Raw genomic sequence first — 26,959 nt, 5'->3', positions numbered from 1 at the left:
GAATATTGTAATATGGCAGATTGTTTCAAATAACATGCTATGGTTTTTAACATGATTTTATTTTTATTCAAATGACGCATATGTAGATAGATTGAAAAGTATTCGTATATAAGCAGTACTAAATAGATTCGTATCTAAATATTTTCTCTGAAAAAACAATTTTATTTTACAAAAAAAAAAAAAAAAAACTGCTGTTCGAAGCTCGGACTTCCAGATATTATTAATGATATTAACAGATTATAAAGCGTAAACATTTCGAAATCATATTTTGTTTATGCGTTCTATTGAAGCATTATCATTATTTTTTTTTCTTTTTGCTTGAAATGTCTTATCTACATTTGACAAAAAATAAATTGCAAGAAATTGTCTCATGATTGTTATAATAACACATTATTCAGAGAAACAATATTAATTATGACTAGTAAATCTTTTGCTTTATGCACATTGGTGAAAGCAGACTGCTAATTAAAGCAATAAAAGTTTTTATTAAATGTTTTGGCAGTTAAGTGTCACAAACAGAAAAATCTTTCTCTATGAACGAAAACACATTATTAAAAAAGCTTCGGGAGGAGGGAGGGTTTTTCAAAAATATTATTTAACTTTGAGAAAGTGAAGAAGAATTATGGATGTAAATATGAACCAAAAAAATGCCTGTATGCTTTATGCATTAAATTATGTTTTTCTATGTATCACTTATAAAAAATATTTTCATAGACTATCAATTGACCAAAAATATTTTCCAATATAACCTTGCTTTTTTACATTCTCATATATACTAAGAGAAATTATTGTAATTGGTAAAATATTTAAATACAAGATTTTGACAAAACTGACATCATTTCAAAAATACATTTTCTTTCTCAAGGCGACATTTGCCATCGTTTCTCGATCTTTTAAATAAGATCAAAGTGTAGTATACTTTCCAATGGCTATCGAAATTTCCCGCGGAAACTACTGATATATTCTATAAAATTGCAAAAAATGTCGAAAATACTCTCTTGTCGGATCCTCGTTCACAGCAATGCTGGTAATGAACAAATTTTTTTGGATGGTTAGTGGGGAAAAAAAAAAAAAAAAAAAAAAGGAACCTTGTTTTACCATGAATACAAAAACCCTGGAGTTGCTCCCCATTTCAAAAATGAATATGGGACTTTGTTAGAATGTTAAACTGAGCAGTGATGACTTTGTTATAATGATGATTGAGCAGAAAAGCAACAGTTCTTGCTATTTAATGGAACAAAACTGTAAATGTCTAACGAGTCATGTTAATTTATTTGATGCACAAAATCGTGTTGTGTGTGTGTTTTTAAATTTATGACACTTATATGTTTAGTCAATAAAAAATGTCTGTTAAATGATTTTGAATAATAGTTGAAAATATTTGTTTTAATTAGTTAATATTCTTTGGAAATATCTAGTCTTCAATAATTCGTTGATATTACTTTAAAAAAATATATGTTGCGGATATATGTAATGTAATCGGCAAAAAAATATATCTCACCGATATATCGGTCAGAAGTGCTACAGATGCCTGGGTAACTACAGTTGGAGGTTATGCTTGGCCATTCATCAACATCTCGAGGTCAAATTTCTTTGACATTTGCAGCACCTACTTTATAATGTATATTTGTTGTATATACGAAAGTAAAAAAGTTCTTGAAATAATTTCAAGCATGGGACAGACAATGCACTTAAATACAAAGACTGGTTTTTATTTATTTTAAAACAGTCTCACAACTTTTAAATGTAATGAGGTTATGGATGATATCACACACATAACTTTTTCAAAATGGAATAGACTGTCATTTTAAATATCATACAAAAATTTATTTATTTCAAAAAATACATTAGTATTCTGGTATTTATTTATTGTGTAAAAATAAAACTTATCAAGAAATTTAAATAAGTGAGCACTTTCCATTTTTTTAAAAACAACAACAACAAGAGTTTTACTTTATGGAAGTAAAGTACAATAATCAAAAAAGATTTATAAAAAGTAAATATACATTTTCTAGTTCCAGAAACTCGACAATATTATTAAAAGTAGAAGCTTTAAAAGGTAAATCTTTCGAATATCACAGGTATATTACATCCAACTTCCTAGGTAGAAAATATATATCTAGAAAATAGATATTATAATATACAGTATTATAATAACAAATAGATATTATAGTATGCATCCAGTCTTGATGTACAATAGAATAATCTATTTTTAGAAAACGTTTTAAGACAAAAAAATTACAGCGCAAATACATTAAAAATGTACATATATAAAAGAAGATACTTGCATTCACAAATGAAAGACTATTACAGAAAAGTTACAAGAAATGATGTTATTTTCAGATCTAATATATTTTTTCTTTTAAGATTTGTCACAACTATCAGAAATTTGACTAGCTAATGAATGAGTATAGCTCTTCTTAACAATACCTGATTGACAATTTTTTGAGTATTCTCAGAAGAAATTGGTGTACATTTGCGTGCCAAATAATAGGAACAATTGAAAAACTTCGGAAATAGCTCGCGCGGACTAACAAGGATAATCGTTAACATTAGAACTTGATTTTCTAATAGAAGAGGTCTCTGTTCCGTTAACCAGAAATTGTCTTTTTGCCACTGATGGAAATAGGTTTAAACACGAAACAGTGCATGATATAAAATGCCAAAACTAAAAAAAAACTTTTTTACATAAAAATGATTAAACGTTTTATACAAAAATGAGATTCAACTGCTTATCGCATCATTTTGTCAAAATTCGTACGCCAGATTTTAAAACGTTTTCTTCAAAAAAATTAACGCCATTTTAAAAAGCGATTTTTTTACCTTGAGTATTTACGAAGTTTTTCAAAGACTAGGAAAGATTTTTCAGGTACAATAACATAGAAAGAACTGCTGTATTTTGTCACCGAACAGAATGCGACCGAAAATATCTCAGCAATTGAAGTCTTTTTCAGGTATGTTAATAATATAAATTAGGAAATCATTTTTCAAATATATTTGTTATTTTGCGAAGAATCCTAATACCACGAGTATCAGTTGCCAGTTCAAATAACATTTTATTTTATTTTTAAAATTGATACCAGAATACAGAGTAACTTGTTTTTGTGCGGTAGTTAGGGATCGCATGTAAGAAATAGAAAAAAAAAAAAAAAAAAAAATCGTAAAATCGTGAAAAATCTTTATAAATAGCTATAATAAATAATTTTTCATAATATATTTACGAAAAAAAATTTTTATGCGATGAAGGGGTTCTATATAAAAAATGCCTTACTTACAAAATCTGTGAAAATTTACGAAATAATGATAAAGTGCTTTTCATATAAAATAAATAATTAAATTGCACATGGAAACATTTTTAAAAATTTAATTTCTTATTTTAAACATGGAGGAATTTTCAAAAATTCAAATCTACTCATCGTAATCCAAGATTTATTTGCATTTTCTTGTGATAAACTAACCCAAAATCATTTTCGTCACATGAAGATATTAGAATTGATTTATTTTTGGAATATATTATTTATTTTGGAATATTGCAATTAGTTGATATGCACATACATTTTATAAATACTCATTGAATTAATATACACTGATAGAAAACATTACAACGGTGTTATAATGCCACCATAGTTGGAATTCATATACCGCATTAAAAAAAATAACATAAAAAAGTACCGCACGAAAACAGGTTTGAGCCATGGCGAAAGGAAGACTGAATTGTCTGGCAATGATACGAGATGAATACGAAACTGCAGCTGATTTTGACGTCGATAAAATAAATCAACATGGAAAATCAATTTCCCAAAATAAATATTAACTTGCAATATATATTTGACTACAAGCAATTTATTATTGAATATGTCACTGAATTATTAAAGTTTGTTCTGTGAGTTGGAGATTCTTGAAGATAAAAAAAAATTCTCTGCAATTTAATACGGCTCAAGATTTGTCTTTGCCCAGGAGAACTTGATGTCCTTCCATTGTCCCTCGACATTGAGCATCAAGATAATTGCCAAATGGAGAGCCTGGAAGTGCGATTTTTAACCAGCTCATTTCCTTGAAATGTGCAAAAACAGGCTGGCTGGGTTTCAACTTTATTAAATTACTTTAATAGCATGAAATTTTTGAATATTCATTTTCCGTTGTAAGATTCGATTAACTTTCTTTACATTTTATTGACTGCCTTTTTAAACAGATTGTTAATTGATTTAGTTGCTATATCAATTGATTAAAATTATATGATTTGATAAGTTGATGATAAAAGTTATATAAAATGATGAGTTAAAGTTATATGAATTGATGGTGTATAATTGGGTCGATTTTCTTCTGCACAGTCAGTGAAAATGATAACGCTATAAAACAAAAGCCAAGAAATGAACCATCGTGAAATGAAAAATTGTGGCCGAAGTGCTGTCAAACGATGCTATTTACAGTCAGCAATTCCTGACAGAACTGAAATTCAACTTTTGGGTCGAAGTCTCTTAAGAATGAAGAGCACCAGGGCAAGAGATGGCGCACAAAAGAAGCTGATGGTGGCGGCCACCAGGAACGTCCACCGACCACCGATTTTGTCGAAGCCCACTCCACCGAGGAGACTGCCGGTGGCGACACCTATAAAAGAACAACATTTTATTTCTTTGCTTAATCTATGAAATGCAGCTGTCCACTTTAATTGTAGGTATAAAAACTCATTTTTAAACTATCAGAAGAAATGTATGCATTTCCAATGGAAAAAATACTTAAAAAAATCTTTTTACTGATTTTTATGTTATTCGAGTCAATAAACGCATTGCAGAAACAATTCAGAAATCTAGCTTTTTACACAGTTGCCTGTCAATCATATTTTATAAATCAACTGATATTGGTTATATTTAATAAGTTACTATCCTATTAGTCTTACTTCTCAAAATAATCGTAACCAATAACATTTTAAACAAAAAAGTTCTACTCTTCTTCGATTAAAATGGACCAAGTTATGAAGCTTTGCATTTATTTTAAGCCATTTTAGACCACTTCAATGTCCGACTTGAAGAAAAAACGTTACGTAGTATCTATCATGCGAATTGTTGTAAAAGGTAGTCTTCCTATAAAAAATCTCTGCCTATTATCTCTGATAAACTTCTTTCTCTCTGATAACTAATAGTGATCAAAATACTGGGCTCTTACAGATTTTATTTCTCATGAAGTAGAATATAATATGATGCAATAGAATCTCTCACAACTTGTCCCCAGTAAATTTCAGCATTGAAATAAATAATTTTTTAATGGATATAAATTTAGCTATATATATACATATGGGAGTTGCTAACAGATCTCATATCCTGTATGGAGCAATGTTGCGTCATTGATCACATGATGCTTTCGCGCCTAAAACGACAGACGAGAGCTTGACGGTGAGACGCACCGCTCACGAATCTTTTGAAGTGTTCTATGTTAGTTTAGTAATGTTTTGTCCTTGTAATCTTAATAAATATATTTTACATATTAATGCTGGTCGTTGCCTTTCCCACCATATATATATATATATATATATATATATATATATATATATATATATATATATATATATATATATATAATGATATTTTAAACTCTTAATTTAATCCAAATTAATTTCCAAAACTTTACCTTGATTTAGCCCTTCCTAACTTCATTCTAAAATATTCTCTTATTTCGTGATTCAATTCCACTTTCGGTTTAATTAATCCCTTCATGAAAATAATGCGCCATCAAGAACTACGTTTCAAATGAGAGTGACACTTCGATACTCTTGAAAAGGTGTTAAAGGTCACGGTTAAAGGCCTCGGCGCGTGGCCGGAAATCCTATGTTATATAAGGCAAGTCATCATCTGTTCGTCCCTTTTTTCGCTCTTTTTACTTCTGCTTTGTGTCACGCTGCGTTTTCTTGCATATAATTATGCCTGCCACTCGGAATAGAATAAAAAGAAATTAAAAATACCAAGTCTCTTCACTGTTTCGAACCTGCATTCTACTTCAATCAAAATATGTTACATATATATATATATGATAAGAGTGAGTTATCTCCTTGAAACATTTCTCGCATACTCCCTAATAATAGCGCATCACTCCGGCCCCTTCCCAAATTTTGAGGCTTGGCCAAGGCCTTGAAAACTTCGAGTGCTCAGATTTTTATTTGCAGTCTCATACATGAGAGTTACGGCTTTGTGGTATGCAGTAAAGAAAACCGGTACTTGTGTATTAATGGTATGCATTGGCAAGCAATACGAAGTATCGATCTTTCACGTGAATCTGGTTGCGATACTTGACGACATTTTTCGGTGATCAATAGTTAGCAAGCGGTTAATGAATTAGAACCTATAATAAGCGTTTTGAATACCTTTTTCAGGACGGATTGGAGTCAAAATTTTACATAGAACTACAATTGTGATCAACAGATTATATTACTAGATTTCGTTGTCACTGCATTTTTGAATTATCGCATTTACGTATGTGCAAAATAAATAAATACATAAACAGTCCACCTTCCAATAGATCTCGTTCAAAATTTGATACTGAACTGCATTTTTAGATGTTAAACTTGCATACTAAATTTTACCTATCTAGCTCTTTTAATTTTGTAGTTACCATGTACTCGGAAAACCGGACAGACATATCTGGATTAAAAATTTGTCAAAAACTATACACAAAATTTTATGCGTTTTACTCAAAGCGTTCATGATTTATTGTGTTCACAGATAGGCAGACATAATGCCAAAAATGGGTTTTTCGGACTCTGAGAGGTCTGAAACTTGAATCCGTCAAATCTTGAATTCAAATTTGTTATGATTACAACATTTTCTCTGTGTATATTTCATTTACGAGGAATGTACCGAATTCCTTAATGATGGAAGCGATTAACATCTTCTTTAACCCTCTCGTGAATATATCCATTTGATGATCTATACGAACTGGATAAACAGGAAATCCATTCAATTACTTGTATGTATGAGTGGCGAACTTAAGCTGGTAACAAAACATTACAGCTTGATCACCGACCAAGGAAATTTTGTGGAAATTTTTATTTATTTGCACGTTTTATATATTTATGGTATTTGCCATTGTTCGTTCCGTTCTGCTTTGTTTTACACCACAAAATAATCACGCACAACGGTTCCGAAATACTCTGGACAAGAATCACTCTCGAACATTTTGTCTAGACAGGTTGGCATACAAAATTTCAATGGCGAATGTTTATGCAGTTCGGTTCCACGTTCAGAGTTATTAATCTGCGAAATACTTAATAGCGAAACGGTCAACCGATGAGGATACCATGCCTTAGTTCATGTAAAAATTCTCGTACTGTCAAATTCATGTCAAAGAATTTTTAGAGTAATATTTTCGCCTAACATCGATGGGTGTCCAGTATATGACTTGTAGAAATGAAATTTTTTTTCACAAAGGAGTCTGTTGTGTGTACTTATAGATATAGTTCACAAAAGGTCAATTTGAAAGCTTTTGATTCATTACCTATGACCATTTTTTTTCAGGGTCTATAACAATAAGTTAAGTCCCTGACGTCATCCCAAAATGAATAATAGGAACACATATCACTGAATTGAATGGTTTCTAATGTAATAACAAGGGATTTGCATTAATGTATAAGTTTACACGTTGTTTATTTTTAAAACACGGAGGTGGAAAATCGCAACTAATAGATGATCAGTCGTAGATTGGTGCGTCCTTCAAAATAGTCAAATAATATACGACCTTGGTTGAAGCTCGTGTTTTCAAATACGCAGCGAGACGCTGTGATGCAGAAAATTCCTCACTAATTATTCACTCCTAAGAAAAAATGCGCGGCACCAAGCGGTTATTTAATTAGTAGAAATGAGCATTAATTTAATGAATGCCAAATTAATAACTTTATTAAATCTGTTCAACGTCAAAATTAATATGACTCGATAAAAACTAAGATTTCTGCAAGCTGTCGATTTAAAGTAAACCTAAAGCACCAAATATTTACTGCCGTATATATATTACATTAAAGGAGAACTATTAAACGTTCCTTCATCAAAAGTGTATGATTATTTTGAATTGTAACAATCGCGTTAAGTTACTTTAATGCGTTACTTATTACAATGACGCACCATTTTATTTTCTTACAGAGAAACTTTACTATTTTAAGTACAGAGAAGGTATTGTTATCAGCAAAAATAAATAAATAAAATAAATTCAAATTCGTGTTTTTAACGTATCTCTACGTTTCAGATCTTCCCAAGTTCGAAAAACATATTTATTGGCATTAAATCGTCCGTCCTTCTGTCTGTGTCGAAGATAACTCAAAAACGTTTTGAGTTAAACGGATGAAATTTAATGTATGGATTTTACATTAAATTTGTAGATTTATATCAAATTTTCAACAAATTCAGTGAAGGTTTGCCTATCCGATTATTCTAATATAAGTTAATACGATAACTACAAAACAAACAGGGATACACAAATGAAATTTGGTGCACAGATTTAAAATCCATAACCTATCAAAGCTCGAGCTACATCCAACAAGGTGTTAGCCGTCTGTCGCTTTGTAATTTCAGAAACATATAAACGCTGTAACACAAAAACTAATGACTTAAATGCATCAAATTTGGTATGAGATTTTATGATTACAATTGCAATTCTTCGTCAAATTTTATCAATAGAGAAAAACGCGTCTAAAACATAGATTCAATTTTCGGATACTCTTATTCCCATGTCAAGAATTAATCGCCAAAGATCATACGATAGATTCTGAATTACAGCCAAAGGATAATATTTCGTAACTATTGTGCGCCAATGTCATGAAAGGCGTTCTCTAACTGACTGAAGGTCAACAATATTATGCGGAGAGTGTGTGATAACACCTTTATTAGAGAATAAGCGAGAATGTTTTAGGGAAACCATTCCTGCAGATTTCAGGGGTGTTTGTGGGACCCCAAAAAATCCCCTGAAACTTTTACGGACTTACTACCGGCATTTTGGAGTTTCGAGAAGGGGGGGGGGAGAGAAATGAAAAATTACAATTATGAAATATTGAATGACCTAATTATAAAAGTTCAATGAATTACTTTTTTTGCAAAATTAATAACCATAAATTTTCAAACATATAAACTACTACATTTTACGCAAATATTTTAAATTACCTGAATTAATTCTTTAAAAAAATTATCTAATTTCTGCTGCTTTTTTTTTATTTTCTGATGTTTGTGGGCTTGTCTTTCTTTTGTGGTGAACTTCATAATTGCAGGAAGATTGACTTTTATTTTCCTCATTTACAGTTGAAGAAATTTCCTCGAGAACTGCACATGCAGAGGTAGAAGCAGTTTGCTTTTCTGCTAATGTAGAAGGTGTTTCAGAGACTTTTATAGGTGACTCATCTGAAATACATGTTTTTAAGTCCTCTTGATATGTTTTCCAACTTCTGTTCATATTCAGTAAGAGATCTTTGTGAATTGGATCAGTCATTGGATTTTTTTAGCCATATTTTTCACATGAGGTTTCTTTAGAAGCCATTAAATCATATTTAATAGTCTGCACTGCATCTAGGGAATCAATCTTAAGAGAGGTTCTATAGTCAGTGACAAGTGTATCCATTAAGTTGAATGCACTTTCCACTAATGGGCCATGGAAGCAGCTAAGGCAGGCTTTGACCAATTTAGCCAATGTAGGATACTTATAATCATTTGTGAAATCATCTTTTAAATTAAAAACTTTAGACCAATATTTATCAATTGTACACTTGACTTGATTTCCACTTTCATCAGATGTGTAGAGCATTTCTTTGGTGATATCAATATCACTCTGGTATAACCTTATTTCAGCTTCTACTTTTGACTTTTCATTATCACTAAAAATATGGGACATAAACGATGATAATTTTTCAAAAGCTAATATTGTACTGGTTTTACCTCTTAGCTCTGAATCTAATGCTGTAAAACTAATTAGATATGACTTTTTAAGGGGTAATTTCTGTTTCATATGCTGAAATTTCAAAGTGAAATTCTCTTGCGTACATAAATAAAAAAATATTTCAATAAGAGAAACGAAAATTTTACACAGCGGAGAAAAAAAAGTTGCGAAGCGATCAATGACAAATAGCTAATACGGCGAAAAATCCCCCTTCTCTACTTACTGGCGCCACGCCAGGAGAGATAAGACCTTTGAACCCAGAGTCACGTGATCGCACATCTGGTCGCGAAGTCTCTCCCTTTTTTTTTTCTGCCGCGCCTACTTGCCGAAAAGAATCCAGAAGAGAATGTCCGAGAACCGGGGGAATGAGTCATAACTCGCAATAAGGAAAGAACAAAAAAGAAGTTTTTTCCCCCTTTTCACGCATTATTACTGCCTTTGGAGAAAGAAAGGAAAAGTTTTCACCACACACGCTGACCTTGCGTTTTCTGATTTCAAAGCAAACAAAATCGCCCAGATCAAAATAAATAATTCATTATTATTCCTACTTCCTTTTGAACGACGATCCCCGGAATTTCCGGGTATCGAAGTTCAAAATCCCCGGAATTCCGGGGTTTCCCCGGAGCACAAACACCCCTGAGATTTGTTTGCTAATTAACTTTTTTAGGCTGGAATAGTTTATAGGTTTGTATTTTTAAGTTAGATGATACGGCATCTTTTTAAATAGTCTACAGGGCAGACTTTTGAACAAAATGCTCTCAAATTTCGCATATAGGTGATCATTATTGAAGGGCTACCAATAGTTAGAAGAGAAACTATTAGCTTAAAATCTTCGGAGATTTCATTTTGGCGAATGATCGCTGGGGTGCGGTTAGTACACAAGAACCAGAAAAATGAATGTGTATTTTGGACACTTTTTTTTTTTTTTGACTGATTGAAACAAAAACTGAACTCTTTTATTAAGTTATAAATTAAAATTATACTCACAAAAAACGTATATACTTAAACGTATAAATTTCATATTGCGTTTTTGAGCTGTCGCTTTTACGTACTTGTGAAAGTACAGACCAACAGACGATCCATCTTCTGATACTTGTGGTTCAAAACTTGATACAGACCTGTACTTACTTTAGATGATAAAACTGGGCAAATTTTATTCATTTAACTCGTCGTGTTTTCGTTATTATAATGTTCTCTTGAATTCGAACAGAAACAAACTTCTTGTGTATGGATTTAAAAACAGAATTCGATAAAAATCTACAAATGTGATATAAAGACCGCACATCAAAATTCGTACATTTAACTCAAAGTGAATGTGAATATCATCCTCGAAGGTGAATGTTTTTTATGAAATTGGCTCGTTCTTCGACATTTAAAAATTCATTTCGAAACTGCCTGATTAAAATTTTATAATAATGTGAACAAGGATTTATTCTCTGGAAAATTTTATTCTAAATTACTGTCATGAGTACCGTTTCATTTTAAAACATTTTCTTAAATAAATCTACAACTTCAACTTACGTTATTTATTCTTTTTTGATATATTTATTTTTGACAAAGCTCCTATTATTTTGTTAAAACTAAATTTTACTCAGTTTGCTATTTACTTTTTGTGTGGTATGAAAACTTTTGCTTTTCTACACATTTTGATTTAATATTTGCTAGCGAAGAGTGGATAGAGAGGAAAAAAAAACAACACACACACACTATGGAACTGTTGCATTTCAGCTCTCTGCAGTATCAGAGGTAATTTTGGGAATTAGAAGTTTCCGGTATGATGATTGGTTCTCTCGCCTCCCATAAGTCTGGGGTTGAGATATCCCCTGCCGATGATGGAGTGCAAATCCTACTACAGTAGACACCCGATTATCCGCGCCTGCCACACAAAGTTTTTTTTTTTTTTTTTTTTTTTTTTTTTGTACAAGCGTAAAAGCAAAGAAAATAAAAATGTTCACAAAACTGAGCGAAACGTTAAATTTGCTAACATCGTGCTTATTTATAGCAAAAATATCCCAGTCCTTCTCGGAAACTGATTTCTTCAAAAAGATGTAGTTTTACAGTTATGCTTTTGTAATTACATAATACATTACAGTATTAAAACAGTACATATGTATTAATTTTTCTGTGTATCCTTGACGCCTCTTGTAAGTACAAAGCACTTTTCTGTTTTCATTAACAAAATGCATTTTAGGTTAGTTTTGAGTGATATACTAAAATATTAAGCGTTAGTTAAACATTTCCTGCTGTTTATTTCACGTTTTATTGCACATAAAACGATTTTTCAAAGCTGGAATGACTGTTTTCTTTTTTTCTACACCCGTTTTTAGCTTTTTTCGGATTATCCGCGGCGGCCGCGCCACCCAATTCCGTGGATAATCGGGAGTGTACTGTATATACAAAGGTTATCTATGGTCCGGTGATGGCCACTAGGACTCAACAACAGCTGCTGCCTCATTGTTGTCGCAGCATCCAATGCCGCATCATTCATACAACTACGCATGCTTTCGGGCTGGGCGGCCTAACTCGGATGCGGCTGTAAACTTGTTATTGAAAATTTTCGCTTTTTCTCACAATGTATCCGTTTTTGCTGTACAATACTGGCAATACAGTATAAAGCAAATCCATCAACTCAGTTAATTTATAACTTATATAAAAAAAAAATTGCTCTTCATTATATTTAAAGCAAAGCTTATTTTATGAAAAACAATTATTTACAAATTTTTTTTGTCAATTACAGATTTAAGCAATATTAAGAGAATGGAAAATAAAACTGGTGAGATGTGATATAGATGATTTTTGTTTTATGTATATTAAATAATACACATTTTTTTAATATCTATTGCTGAGAGAAAAGCACCTATCTTCAGGCATTCAGTCAAATTTTAAGGAATGAAATAAATCTTAAACAAATTTATACAATAACATAATAAAAGTGTTTTCATTGAAGTAAAATAAAATCGATTGCTTACCTAAACCTTCAAACAAACCTCCTAATATTCCCATCATAGTCGCTTCAGTTCCTGGTGGGGCATTATCTGAAGCATACCCAGTCATGGAGGCATAAAAGACTGCAAAAGTCAGTCCATGAAGTATTTCAACTGGAAGGATCAGCCATGGATTTTCTAGTATGTAATACAGTCCCAATCGAAGTGTAAATGCTATGAAAGAGCCAATGATGCAAGTGAAATATCCAAAAGTCTTGATGAACCACCCAGCAAAGAAGAAGAAAGGCATTTCAGCAACGAGGCATTGAACGGCAACGCAAAGACCCATCAAAGTCTGTGTGGCGCCCAGATCTTCCAAGAACCAAAACTGGTAATTCCATATGAGGCCTGTCAGACCACCGATGATGTAAACACAAGTTGCAAAAGCAACTGTATGGCAAGATGAAAATATCTGGCCAATATCCTGACATATGTGCAGGGAGAAATTTGCTTTAGTAAGCTTTATTTTCAACAATAGAAGAATATCGACAGCAACTAGAGCTAGCATCAGGTAGAATCCAGGTGCATAGTTCGTGGTATCGGAATTTCCAGTGGCTATGTCGTTGAAGAAACCAGCCAAAAGAGTCACACATCCCCAGCTGATGGTAGCCCACAATCTCTGTCTCCCGTAAAGCTCAGGTCGTTCTCCAAGGACCTCGTAACATGCCGCATCACTGAGACAAAACACCGTTGCGGATCCCGTGCCTCCAATGACAACCAGCACAGTGAAAACCCAAAACTGATAAGTCTTGTACACCAAGCTGTTGTCTCCCGGTAAGCACGAACTCATTTTGACACTTTTCAAAGCAGAAGAATCATTCTTGATGCACTCACAAGAAATATTTAAATCGGGGATGAATTCCAACCAAAATGTGTCATTGGAACCAGCAAATTCATCGGTGGTTGTGTTTACAAATTTTCCAATGCTCACTTTTCCCTGAAGGACGAGCGAACTGCTGTTGTCGCATGTCATGAAACTTAGTTCGCCGTTTACGCTCTGTTTGAGAACGTCTCTTAAGCAACGATTATCATACTGATTTGGAATAACTGATATGGATTTCCCAGTGTTCTGGCACTGGGCATCAACATGCGTCCACTTAACATTATCGATGGGCGGCAGGAATATGACAGAAAAGTAGCCGACGGACGTGGCACAGACGAGCAGGAAGACGATCAGCTTTATGTTTCGGAACAAATCTGTGATGAAACCGAAGAGCGGTTTCGAGAAAAACACGCAGAAAGGAAGCACCGTGTATACGAGTCCAACAGCCGTAGAACTAATTCCGAGATTCTTCGCCAGCACGGGCATAAATGGCATCACTCCTCCCATGGCTGAAAAGTGTTAATAATTTGAAATGCAGTAATACATCATCACAAAGAAATAAAAATATTATCTATTTAAGTCTTAAAGTAAAGCTTTAACCATTTCAAGGAACTGCTGAAATAACATTCTTAAGTAGCTGAAAAATTCATTAAAAAATTTAATTTCAAATGAAAAAATCAGATAAATTAATGTAAGTTAAAGAATTAATTGACTCGTTCACATATAAATTTTATTCAAATGATAAACAGAAAAATTTGAAGGGAAAAAAAGAAACTGTGCAATAAGTATATGATAGTTTTGCACAAACTGCTTTTCAGTAATAATAAGCATTCTAAATTAATCTTAGGATAAAAAAAAATTACAGAAAATGATAATAATAGTTACATTTTTTAGCTAAACAATAAAAAAGAAATAAAGTAAATAGTGCAAATATTTCCCTTGAAGCAATTAAATAATCAGCAGCAACATTTTTATCTTTTTATTAAATATTTCTTAACAACTGATATAGTATGGTACATGAAATCATTTGAATTTGATAGGAATAGCAATAGAGTACTACACACACACACACACACATATATGTAACCATAAATTTTGGAGTAGAATCGTGGACGAAGACCTGGAAGACACTTTGAATTTTTAACTTCGTTTTATTTCAACCCTGGAGGCATGATTTATGTATAAGCATAAGCAATAAGCACATCAACACAGAATGAAACAGAGCGAAAATGAGGAAAAGCTAATGAAAATTTTATCCCTGTGAATATATACTGTGAGATTTTGGTAGGGATTTCCTACACGCGTCAAATTTAGGTAAGGGAATAAGGATCTTTTAAAAGAATTTGTTTAGGTCAGCAATTTTTTTATCCCTTCACTCGGAGTGTGAGAACCGCTGACGAAAGCATTTTTACAGAGTTTTCTGTTGCATTAATTAAATAGAAAAAGTGGAATGGGATCAAGAAATAAGAGAATATTTTAGAATGAAGTTAATATGTGCTAAATTGAGCTAAAAATTAGGAAATTAAGTTTAAATTAGATTTTAAAATATCATTACATACATATATGTGTGTGTGTATTAATTTCTAGCCTTATTTTATAAATGTGTCATCATAACAAATTGTAAAGTATTACATGTACGATAGAAAATATTCATCCTAATTTAGACAAGACAAAATCGTACAAGAAAATGCAGTTATTTGCTATGGAAAACGACAGTTAGCTTTTATATAATCGAAACTTTTTTATATTTCAAGTATATAATGCATTCAAAAAATTTTATAAAATGATATACATTTTGAATAAATTTCTGCAATTTCTAAGATTATTTAACATGTGCTCAAATACTTGGAGTCAATCAACTATAGTTGATTCTAATCACTTAAAATGAACTATACACAACATTTATGTGTAAAAGTTTATCTGGCTTTTACATTTTACACAAAATCATTAAAAAAAAATATAGAACAACAAAGAAGTGGAACATCAAAATGTTGTTCTCAGGAAAAGGTAACTTTAATTTGAAATAAAGAAAGCTTATTTGGGTTTGCATGTATATGATACAGTTACATTGAGCATGTTTTGCCTTTATAATAATTTCTCATTGATTTCTCTTAAGATATCGACTAGTAAAAATTTCAGCAACTAGTGAATTTCCAATATAACTTGTATGAAATTAAAAACTATATCGAGGTCAAATTAGTTTGGAAGCAATATACATTTCGAATACGTCATCTTTCTCATTCGAAAGCCTTATCTTATGAATTTCATGCAATAAAAATTTGAATTGTTAGGGAATTTACAATATCATTCAGTATGAAAAAAATTATTAAATTAATCAAATAAAAATAATTAACCTAAAATATTAAAGATTGTATTGATTTTGGGGAATAACACACAAATGTACAAATTTGATAATCTCTAGGATACAAAGCGAGTGACAAATTGCACACAAAATTCCATTTTTGTAAACACGAAATAAGTCGAACTAAATAAATTTTTTTTTTAAAGAATAGAAATGATCACAACTTACCTCCAAAAAAGAAAAAGTAATGGGCTTTAATGGGCAAGAGCCGCATATTGACTTGACACGTTTTCTTTTCCGCCATTTTAGAGCTTCGAGAAAGAAAAAAAGAAAATCCCTTTTAGCACAAAAACAACGTCAACAACAACACATTAGCATACATATTTTTTCCAAATGAAAAGAAACAACAAAAATGAACAAATAATATGTACCTTTGTAAGTGAAAATATAGTTTAATTGTTCTGATGAAGGAATACACAGCCTCGCCGAGTCCGAACAGGGAAATGCCGTTTTTGTCAATAACTCGTTCAGTCCCCCGTGGAATTTCTAACGCAGCAAAATGCTATCTTTCAATCACGTGATCTCCTTTTGCGAATTCTCACGTGGGGTGCAAACTATTCGGGATATGTCGTTAGTGCTAACGAGGCTTTTGGGGTTTGAAGGAAATTCAAATTGAGTTGAAAGCAGGACGAGCCTGGTTTTGAATTAATTGTACGTGGTGGGTCATTTTTTTGTCTGTCTTATCTGCAGTTTTATTCCGAATTTTATCTATGAATATAAGAACACCGGTTGATTTTCGGAGATTTTCTTACGCCTTTTTTAAGAAATATAAAATGTTGCTATTGTAACAAAGGCATTTTAGCTTGATTTGAACGATCTTAATTATTAGGTGTGATTATGACAGCATTGTTAGAAATCCCACAAGCAATATTATATAAATAATTTTCGTTTTTAAAAAATGAATTGAAAAAAAACATTTGATTTAAATCAGAAGAAAAAACATATTACAGGAAAGTCTATAGAATTGAAATGATGAACAAATTTCGTGGCTTTATATCTCTTGCGCCAGAAAGCACTACTCATTGTAAATGGACTTTACAGCATAAAAAAAACCCTGATAAGATTTGATCAATTATTAGACCTGATTATAACTGATAAGATTTGATCAATTATTAGACCTGATTAAAACTGATAAGATTTGATCCATTATCATTTAACCAATTATTAGATCAATTATTTAATCCAATGAAATCCATTTCCGCTTTCTTACGTAGTCGGACATCAAAATCGTACACTGATCGTAGGTAGTTTTTATTTATTTATTTTTCATTGAAGTTTCCTTCTTAACTCGTACTTCTCTACAGCTTGTCAGATTCAATTAAGCGATTAGCTAACCTCTCAATCCGATTATTCTTTCTCCAGCTATTTGAATATAAGTAGATTTTTTTTTAAGAAATAATCAAATTACTGATTTCAAAGCGTTTCTGATAAAAAATAACCAAGCAGAAGTGGTCTTCCCAAAAGTTTCTCGCATACTCTCAAATGAAGGTTTTATCCAAGCGAATGCCTTGTTTGGCATATTAAATTTTGGCATGAATTTAGTATTTTTATTGAATTTATCATGTGATCCTTGACGAGGACCTTTTTTTTAAAATTAATTCCTGGCAAATGGTTAAAATTACAAGAAAATCTCATTTGTGTTTTAGACAAATCGACAGTCCCAACCCACTGAAAGACAAATTTGACACAAAACTGCAAATGTAGTAATAAAACCCAAAATTGAATTTAAGTCATTCCGTTTTTCAGTTATCGCATTTACAGGTTTCTGATAGTACAGACCGACAGACAATCAAACCGTTGTTGATTGTCCGGCTCAAAATTTGATAAGAGTCTAGTCTATATTATCGATGGTAAATCTGAGCGGTCATTTTATCTATTTAGCGCTTTTCGTTTTGTAGTTATCGCCTTGAAAAATATGCAAGCAGCCGGATAGGCAGACTTCCACTGGACGGATTTTGCTCAAAATTTGTCAGAAATCTACGAATTTTATGTAAAGATTATATACCAAATTTCATCCGTCTAGCTCATGGCGTTTTTGAGTTATCTTTATCACAGACATAATGACAAAATCGTGTTTTTCGAACTCGGGGAAGACTAAAACATGGAGATTCGAAAAAATCTCGAGTTCGAATTTTTTGATACTTACAATACTTTCTCTTACTTCATATAAGCGATGAGTAAAAAGTTTACGTTCCGGCGGCTTTCTATTTCATGCATGAAATGATGCAAGAAAACTATGTTAAATAATATCTCTAAGACGTCGAAGTTCAACTGTTTTTTACAGTATTACCTCTTTATCGATAACACTAACATGCGAAGTTTTAAATTTTTTTATTTTTTCGAATTGTAAATATTTATATTTTAGGTATGATGCAAGTGATAATTCAGAATAAAAAAAGAAAAACAGTAGGAGTGGTCTCTCTGAAATTTTCTCTCAAACTCTCAAATAATGGACTTGTAAATGAAGATGAGGAAATCTCTTTGCACTAGACATGCTATCGTTCCATATCTTAACATTGCTGCCTCATTTTTTTTTTTTTTTTGTATTTTAAATCTAGAAGCTCTATCTTGTAAGCATACACTGAGTTTGACAGCAAATCGCAATTTTATTAACACATTCTGTCGAAAATGTGTTCTGAGTTTGTTTGGAAGAATCTATGACATGGCGCTACTTGTTTTGCCGTTTGTCTCATATTGAAAGACACATCGTTTCCAACCGCTTTGTACCAAGTTTCACCTCGCACGTACAACTAGATATCCACCAGAAAAATCTCAACATTCCTCAGCATGAAATAAAGTAGCTAGAATTTTAATATCTTTTTAATTTGAGTATATTTAATAAAAGAAGTTAAAAAACACAAATTCGAAATTAAAAATAATATATTAAATTGAAAGTCAAACTTCAAAAGAAAGAAAAAAAAAGAAAGAAAATACAGATCTGTATACCAGAATAGAACAATTTCCTTTTGCTAAGGAGCAATAGAGTATTCCTAAAAGGTTTGCTTAGAAATTACGAAAAAAAAAAATACTTACTCGATGAAGCTTCTGAAGTATTTTATATAGATATGGACTATGATAAAGCCCTTTTACTTTCATAAACAATTGGAGGCATTTTCAAACTCATTTATAAACCGTGGCTAGAGCAGCTTTAACTTTGTTGTTGATTTAATCTGAAACAAGTAATATATATATATAAATTTTAATAAATTCCTACTTAAGTCAATACATTTTTTTTTATATTTTAGTTACTTTTTATTAAATAATTACAATTTATATAAATTTGTATATACATATAACAGAATTACAATATTAAGTTTGAAAATAAAACTTGGCGACTTTGGCGACCAAATAGAAATTACTGGACAAATGTAATTAATCAATTAATATTTGGAAAAAAAATGTATTAACATCAAGTGTCATCCACAACAAGTTTAAAAAAAATGTGGTGAATAACTTGAGTGGATGAATAAAAAGTATTTTATTAACGATTGAAAATTTGAACAAGATATATATATATATATATAGTGTGAGCTAATAGTAGGGATTGAAAAAAGGTAACCGTTAAGTATAAATATTGATTTAAAGCAAAAAAACTTCAGGCAAATTTATGTCTCTATTAATAAATAAATAAAATAAAAAAATAGAAAATATATGAGCTCGTGTGATGGCGCTTTACCAGACAGACTGTTTGAACTAGCATTTCCAAATTTGGCACAAATAGCCATTGGAGGGTGGAATGTATTTTTGGGAGTGACTTTTTTGAAATCGTAATTCGAATTAAATAAAAATTAAAAGAATTTTTGCGCTTTTCCACGATAACTTCTGTAAATATTATTGCATAAAAATAAGTTCTACACTGTTTTAAAATTAAGACAAAATTACTCTTATACTTGACATGCTAATTTTTTTCTGGATTTTGGCGATTTTTTTTAGCTTGTTCGCCGGGAATACTAGTTATACTTAATTCTAGTTCTATTGTTTAAATATATTTTCATCACCGTGATTCCGCCAGACTATCAGACATTAAAACCAGTATTATTATTATTATAAATATCTTACACATGTTCTCTTCGCTGTGTACATGAACCATTCTAATGTAAATTAGCCCCATTATATCATAGCATTAATGAAATTGTAAATGTACCATTCATTTGTCTTCTAAATTTCGCGGTATTATAGCTTCCTTTTTGCTTTATTCATCTTGAAAATTACATATTGAACAGAATCCTTTTTCGTTAGCTTATAACAATAGAAGAAAATCGCGCAATCAAATATTCGATAAAACAATGAAAACGATTTGAATTTCAGGACAACAATGTAATCGATTGGTAAATATTGGGTAAAAAAATATTTTTAAAAATTGCTAAAATTGAGGAAGAATTGACACGCTTATTAAATTGGCATCATCATTAAGACAATTTTTTTGAATTTTGAAATAGTGTAAAATCCATTTTTGAGCATTTATATTTGCGTACGTTATTGTGGAAACTGGCAAAATTCAGCTTAGATTTAACTAATAAAAATTCTAAAAGTTTAAAAAAACTCGCCTCTAACTGCACATTTTCACCTTCCTTGGTATGCATGTGCCAAATTTGATTGCTACACGTCACATCGGATTGGCCTACAAAGCACTAACAAATACGCACATACACATGCACATTCGTCTTTATTATTAGTAAAGATAGTGATTTTTTTTTTTTGCGTGTTTCTTAAAAATATATTTCCCTGTTTCATGGAAATACAAATTGTTTTCATTGTACAGTCAAATATTTAATTACGTCATTTTTTTCAACTGTCAAAAACTTAGGAAGAAGAATTCTATTTAATATCCGAGTTATTTATATGAGAAGTAAGAAAATGAAGTTATGGAGTATCACGAAAGTTAGAAGATAGATTATTTCTGCTCAATTATGTTTTTAATAGAAATGTATGTTACCGACATCATGGAACTCGGCTCTATTAGGATGGTTCATATACTCAAAGTAGATGCAAGGCAAAATCAGGTGTATTAAAATAGCACGGTTTCATATTTGCAGAATTTGAAACTTAAAAGTATTTCCTTAAGGGAATCATAAACATTAAATTATGCATAACTGATTCAAACAGAAAGTAAACACAACCAATATTCCAGTCAAACACAGGTTGGTCGCCAGAAGCAGTTAACACTGATAAATAATTTTTGCATCAAAATTCTAATATATATTTTTTTTTCATTAAAAATATGGAAGTAAAAAAAAAAGCTGTAAACAAACAAACAAAAAAAAAATTTTACAATAAAATTCAATCACAATGAAAATCTTAAGAAAAAAAATTCCTAACCATTTCTTAAAAATTAAAAGTTCGCAGTTAATTAAAATTTATTACGAGAATTTCTATTACTGAATCATACTTTTACATTTTTTTTGACTTATATATTTTTGATTAGAAAATTATTTTTTTTATTTTACCGATAAATAATAAGGGCATATTTTAAAATTTTTATTTAAAAAAGTCCATAAAATTTTGTGAAATGAATTCAAAGCTCCACAGAAATGGAAATGGGTAAAAAGTCAGAATAAACTAAATAATATTTTAAAAATCTAATCTGATAAATAAAATACTTACCGAATTTTAAAAAAATGGATTTATAATACAGAGCAAATGCTTTTTTCTGTCAGACACTAGCTACGGAATGGAGACCTAAATGGATGGAAACATACATTAATATATGACATCCAAATATCTTACGCAACTAAAACTTTTCCAATGTCTTCCATCGTTTTTCATAATCACTTAAACTAGAGATATTACTTTTTAAAATAATCAATTCTTCAAGAAATATAGAATTTACTTATAATAAATATTAAATAGCTTCAATAAATAAGAATGAAAAATTAAAACGAAAAAAAAAAAAAGGTTTCTATTAAAGTTATAGAGTTCCTTTAAGAGGAGCATTATCATCCAACCCATAACAAATTCCAAACCTATGAACACATAAAAGGTCGTGTTGGAACATCTGTTTAACTGAAATAAACTTGAAGCATCCGTTTTATGATCAATAATCGAGTTTAAAACCCTCTTTATAGATAGATTGATACAATAATTTTCCAACTTTTTTCTAACAAAAACAGATTTTAAAATTTAAAAGAACATAATTTACACTTCTTTTTCATAGTGTTCCGAAGGATTAAAGTTATGGAAATCTCATAAGTGCGAACCGAATGACAGTTTATGAACTCGGTATAAAAATAGTATAGAAACCATGAGAGCTCATCGGAGACAGGATAGGTTATCAGTTGTTACATCAGCGACAAAAGCAAAGTCTGTTATTGTTTATTTCCTTCGACCCCCCACAATTCAAGGATTATCTGATTACTTTCTGGAGTTCATGAATTGCACACCTGATTATTTTCTGCAGTGAAAGTCGTTATAGATAAGTGACGAAGATTAGATTAAAAAAAAAGTCGAACGTGGAGGTGATAATTTTTTTTTTATTTAAAGGGGAAAATAGTTTACAAAAGATACATTTTTGGACGTGATCACAAATACTCAAAATTTATCTAGACAAAAAAAAAAAAAACTTAAATTTTTTACTTGGGGCTTTTTCATTTTTTGTATATGAAATATGCAAAGAACAAATATTGTAATCATCAAAAATAAATAAATAAATAAAACCCGAACTTAAGAATTTGGCAAATATTTATATTTTAAACCTTCCTGAATCGAAAAACAAATTTTTGGAATTATGTCTGTTTACTTGTCTTGGAATTATATCTGAATTATGTCAACACCATAGTTCAAAAACCATGGTGATGGAGCTAGATGGATGACATTTGGTATGTGGTCTCTATTTCCAATTTCTAGATTTCTAACAAATTTTGAACGAAATCCATTCATAAGAAGCTTGTCTATCCGAGTGCAAGTCAGCACAGTACTTAGAAATGCAGAGCTGGGTCGATGAAATTTATTACTCAGTTTTAACATGTTAAGTGTAGATACACATTCATTTTTGAACCAAATCCGTAAGCAGGTTAACCGTCTGTCCTTAAATTTACACGTAAGCCATATAACTCAATAACGTAAAGAATTTAGATAGCTAACGAAATTTAGTATCTGGTCTTGCTCCTAACATTGTAATTTTATGTCAAACGCTGATTTCAACGGGTCGACAAAATGGCTTCAAAAATGCATGTTCTGTTTTTCATATGATATTTCGAAGTATTAAACTCTCATCAGCGGGACTCTAAAAATAAAAATCTGAGGACTCGTAGAGTTCACTGCCTTGCCCAAGGTTCTCAATTTTTATCTATAGGAAGGGGAATAAGAAGATATAACGCAGTATCTGAAAATGTTTCAGGAAACAGTTCGTGCTGGCTTTTATTTAAATTCAGTAATTACCAAGAGACAGGTTTTAGAAGATTTAGAATTTAACAATAATATAAAAATTTCGAAACAGGATGAGTTTAAAGTGAGAAGAGCAAGGAGAGAAAGCAGGTACTCCTCTGGTTCACCTGACACATAGTTAAGGTTTATGTACTCCATCATAGCTGACATTAAAAAAAACTACAATGTGAAACGAAGATTATAATTCAGTAATACAAGGAAACTTTATTCTGTGTATAGGCGCATTTTATTCAAATTCGAAAATAAATTGGAAATGGATAAAGAGTAATTAAAAATAAGTGACTTGTGCGCCTGATTGCTAAACTGTTGAATTTCAGTGACTCCATTCACTTTAAGTTTATTAAAAACTTTTTTTTAGATATAAATGATTTTATTTAATTGAGAATGCTACGATAACAACACTGAATAAGAATTTTTTAGCTGCGTCAAAGAAGAAAACTGAACTTTTTGACAACCAAAATATCACAAACGTAGTTTGCTTAAACCTTTGCTTTTCAAAAACAGATTTCTAGAATCAAAATATATGCTCTTTGTTTAATACAATTCATTATAGAAAAAAATAATAAAGCTACAAAAGAAAAAAGAAAAAAAAAAAAAAAATGCGGCGTCTTGAAGATCAGAAAGTAAACATTTTCAACTTGATCGAGGAGGAACGTTTAAAAAATAATTATGGCATGTCTTGGATCAGACACGTGTCCAATAACCTCTTTTGTTTATTCATTTACCGCTTCACTTTCTATATTTCGTTCTGAAGAGCGGATGTTTAAGTCGGTCTTCAAGTTAAGAGACAATTAATTCGTAATTCACCTAATTCGTAAAAGAAATAATATATTTAAGAGCATAATTGTTCTGACTAATACTATTTACTAAAGCTTTGAATGCTGTTGGAAAATGAATACGAATTCTGCCAGGAAGATAGGCAACGGAAATATTTAAAAATCATGATTATGTCTTTCTGAGGTTTGCACTCTTATCGGCATCATGCATCTGTGGCCAGAAGAATTTTGTTGTGGGAATACATTCAAGCCATTTAATAAGATGGATTAGACTGATCTTTAACGTGAAATCGAAGAAGAGAATTCGAAAGAGAAAAGATTCCTGCTTAATTAATTTTACATCAGTATTTATCAACATTATCCGAATTGAGAAATACGAAGTTTGCGGTTCAAGTTAATTATACGGTTATGGAGTTGTTATAGATTATTTATTGTCGATTACATTTTATTCAGATGTTCGAATTCAGAATAAGCATCGACCAGAAACTTCATCATATCAAGAATGTAAAGAAGAGAGGTTCACTCATCGTATCTCGAGTTATTCTAACTACTAACATAAGAACTGAACATCAGATCAACAAACATGCTATTAGTTTTGATGCCAAATAAATAAATTTTTAAAAAGCTCACATTTTATGAAATATAAAATGTTAATACTGCAAGGCATGCTTACATTGAAATATTAAAATTATTATTAAATAAATAAAAATAAATACACATTATATTATAGTGCAATATTAATTATTTATTTAATTATGTTATACTCCACTTGACAGTCCCTGTAAAATAATAATTTTCAATGTTACATTTGTTTGAAGCTCATTATTTCATTATAATTTATCACAATAAAAATATGCTTTTAATTGTAAGCAAGAAATCATTAATTAATTATTATTGTTAATTTTTCAAGAATTTTATTACTTTACTCATTTTTCCATGATTTTTCCAGAGACAACTTACTTCCTATTTTATATTTGCATTAATGGAAAAAAAAGGGTTCCATAATATAGTCTGTAGATTGCCGTAAAATGACTAAATCCGTCACTGGGTCGGAAAAAAAGAATATATTTTGGTCTTTAATTAATATTTTCTCAGATTTTAGTGTTTTTTTATGATGTCTCAGCGTAAACTTCCTGGTTGCTTAATGCCACCACCATAAAAAAAAAAGTGTTCTTAGTTGATAATTAGTTACATATCAGTAATTATTGATTTTTTTTATTTACGATTAACTCATCTTAAGATTTTATTAAATTAATTTAAAGAATTCTGATTTAAGAATTAAATTAGCAATATCCATCAGAAAATCGGATGATGAAAAAGAGTCACTGTTTAAAATAACAATAACAATAAAAAGTAGTTAATTACTGTAGAAAATATACTTGAAATTATTCGAAAAAATAAGATACATGCCTGAGATCTAAACTCAAAAAAATTGTGTCTTGTTTACTAAAATAGCTTTACTGGAAAATGGGAATTTTTACCGATATCACATTTTTGTAATTAATTAAGAATTAAATAGGATTAGAAAAACCGTATAAATGTATCATTAATAAAATCCACAAATTCGACAAAATATTTTTTTATGCAAATAAAAAGAACTGAAAGATTTCTGTCAATTTTGTACGTATAAAATTATTAAAAAATACAAAGAGCAATTTTTGCACTAAATTATGTACAAAAATTATAAAAAAAAAATTAAAAACTTTTCTAATAAAATATACAAAATAATACTACTATTATATGGGAATTAAATTTTTAAAAAAATTGAACAAAAACAGTAAAAAAAATATCGTAAAAATTTTAATACATCAATTATTTATATGAAATTCCATATGATAGTCATATATAATTTTTAAAAAGTTAAAAAACTTCTTTAATAAGAATTATTTATTATTGTTTTTTTTTATCTACGTTATTTTTAAAGCTATTTCATACAAAAAGGTTGTTGTGAAAAATACAACCTTGTTACAAGTTTTTTCTTTGTTTTTATTAGCGATCTTAACGGATCATTAACGAAATAAATTACTTTCCGTAAGCAAGCACAATGTTTAATGAGATCATTTAAAACACACATTTTGTAGAATAAACATGTTGCGAAAAAAGAAATCTTTAAACACACGTGAGGAAAACACGTGAACCTACTGTTACTATAGTAACATTTCCTTAATGTCTAAACTACAGAAGAACCATCTCATGAACATTAAACTTCAGATTTTAAAGTTTTATTTATTATCATAAAAATGATAGACTTGGCACTTACCTTTTTGCAGCCATCTTTTGTTGCAGAAAAGTGAAGTCATTTTCAAATCCATATCATATCCAAGCGTTTTAACAGCGAAACAAACGACACGCAGCTTGTAAGCTTGTTTTGGAAAACATACCGGTTTTCATGAAAGGATTAACTTGCATAAAAATACACTCTAATAAATGTATAAAGATGTTTTGTTTCTTTTTATCTAATTTCATTGCGCAACCGGATACAGGCACGAGCATTAATAAAAAAAAGCAATTTTTTTATGTGCGACTTTTACAGCAACGACCTTCAGCCGTTCTTAGTACTTTAACCATTCCCTTACCTTTTCTGAAATGAACCCTGCATTGAAAGCAGACATCTTTTTTTTTTTTCTGAAGATCTTAAAATGACGTAACTCTTGACATCTGTTCCATAATATGGGAGCGTAGAGAATTCGTTAATGTTGTTTCTATCTTTCTTTTTTGTCTTATTTAT

At 30.5% G+C, this 26,959-nt stretch overlaps 1 protein-coding gene across 4 annotated transcripts; it reads right to left on the bottom strand.

The window, feature by feature from the left end:
- Window positions 1–1,916: 1,916 nt before the first annotated feature.
- Window positions 1,917–26,959, bottom strand: LOC129966725 (major facilitator superfamily domain-containing protein 6-like). 4 transcript variants are annotated; one of them, XM_056081264.1, is made up of 6 exons: window positions 26,492–26,959; window positions 21,677–21,751; window positions 19,106–19,242; window positions 16,241–16,323; window positions 12,873–14,219; window positions 1,917–4,608 (listed from the first exon to the last, which is right to left on the bottom strand). In XM_056081264.1, exons 4-6 carry the CDS (start codon window positions 16,314–16,316, stop codon window positions 4,457–4,459), a joined length of 1,575 nt encoding a protein of 524 aa, XP_055937239.1. In that variant the 5' UTR covers window positions 16,317–16,323; window positions 19,106–19,242; window positions 21,677–21,751; window positions 26,492–26,959; the 3' UTR covers window positions 1,917–4,456. The 4 variants fall into 4 exon arrangements, with proteins under 4 accessions (XP_055937239.1, XP_055937238.1, XP_055937240.1 ...); XM_056081263.1 differs by lacking the exon at window positions 26,492–26,959 and adding an exon at window positions 22,212–22,301; XM_056081265.1 differs by lacking the exon at window positions 26,492–26,959 and adding an exon at window positions 22,036–22,198.

The sequence above is a fragment of the Argiope bruennichi genome, chromosome 4 (genome assembly GCF_947563725.1).
Source record: "Argiope bruennichi chromosome 4, qqArgBrue1.1, whole genome shotgun sequence".
NCBI lineage: Eukaryota > Metazoa > Arthropoda > Arachnida > Araneae > Araneidae > Argiope > Argiope bruennichi.
The sequence above is the reverse complement of the archived record's forward strand: the minus strand, read 5'-3'. Positions and strand labels throughout refer to the sequence as shown.

What these genes read in the sequence shown, in the direction of transcription:
- LOC129966725 (XM_056081264.1), bottom strand. Translation starts at nt 16,316, where the DNA reads ATGGCGGAAAAGAAAACGTGTCAAGTCAATATGCGGCTCTTGCCCATT. An exon ending in TTACTTTTTCTTTTTTGGAG is followed by an intron (nt 14,220 to 16,240) that starts GTAAGTTGTGAT and finishes AACACTTTTCAG; the next exon opens with CCATGGGAGGAGTGATGCCA. An exon ending in AGGTTTGTTTGAAGGTTTAG is followed by an intron (nt 4,609 to 12,872) that starts GTAAGCAATCGA and finishes GTTCTTTTATAG; the next exon opens with GTGTCGCCACCGGCAGTCTC.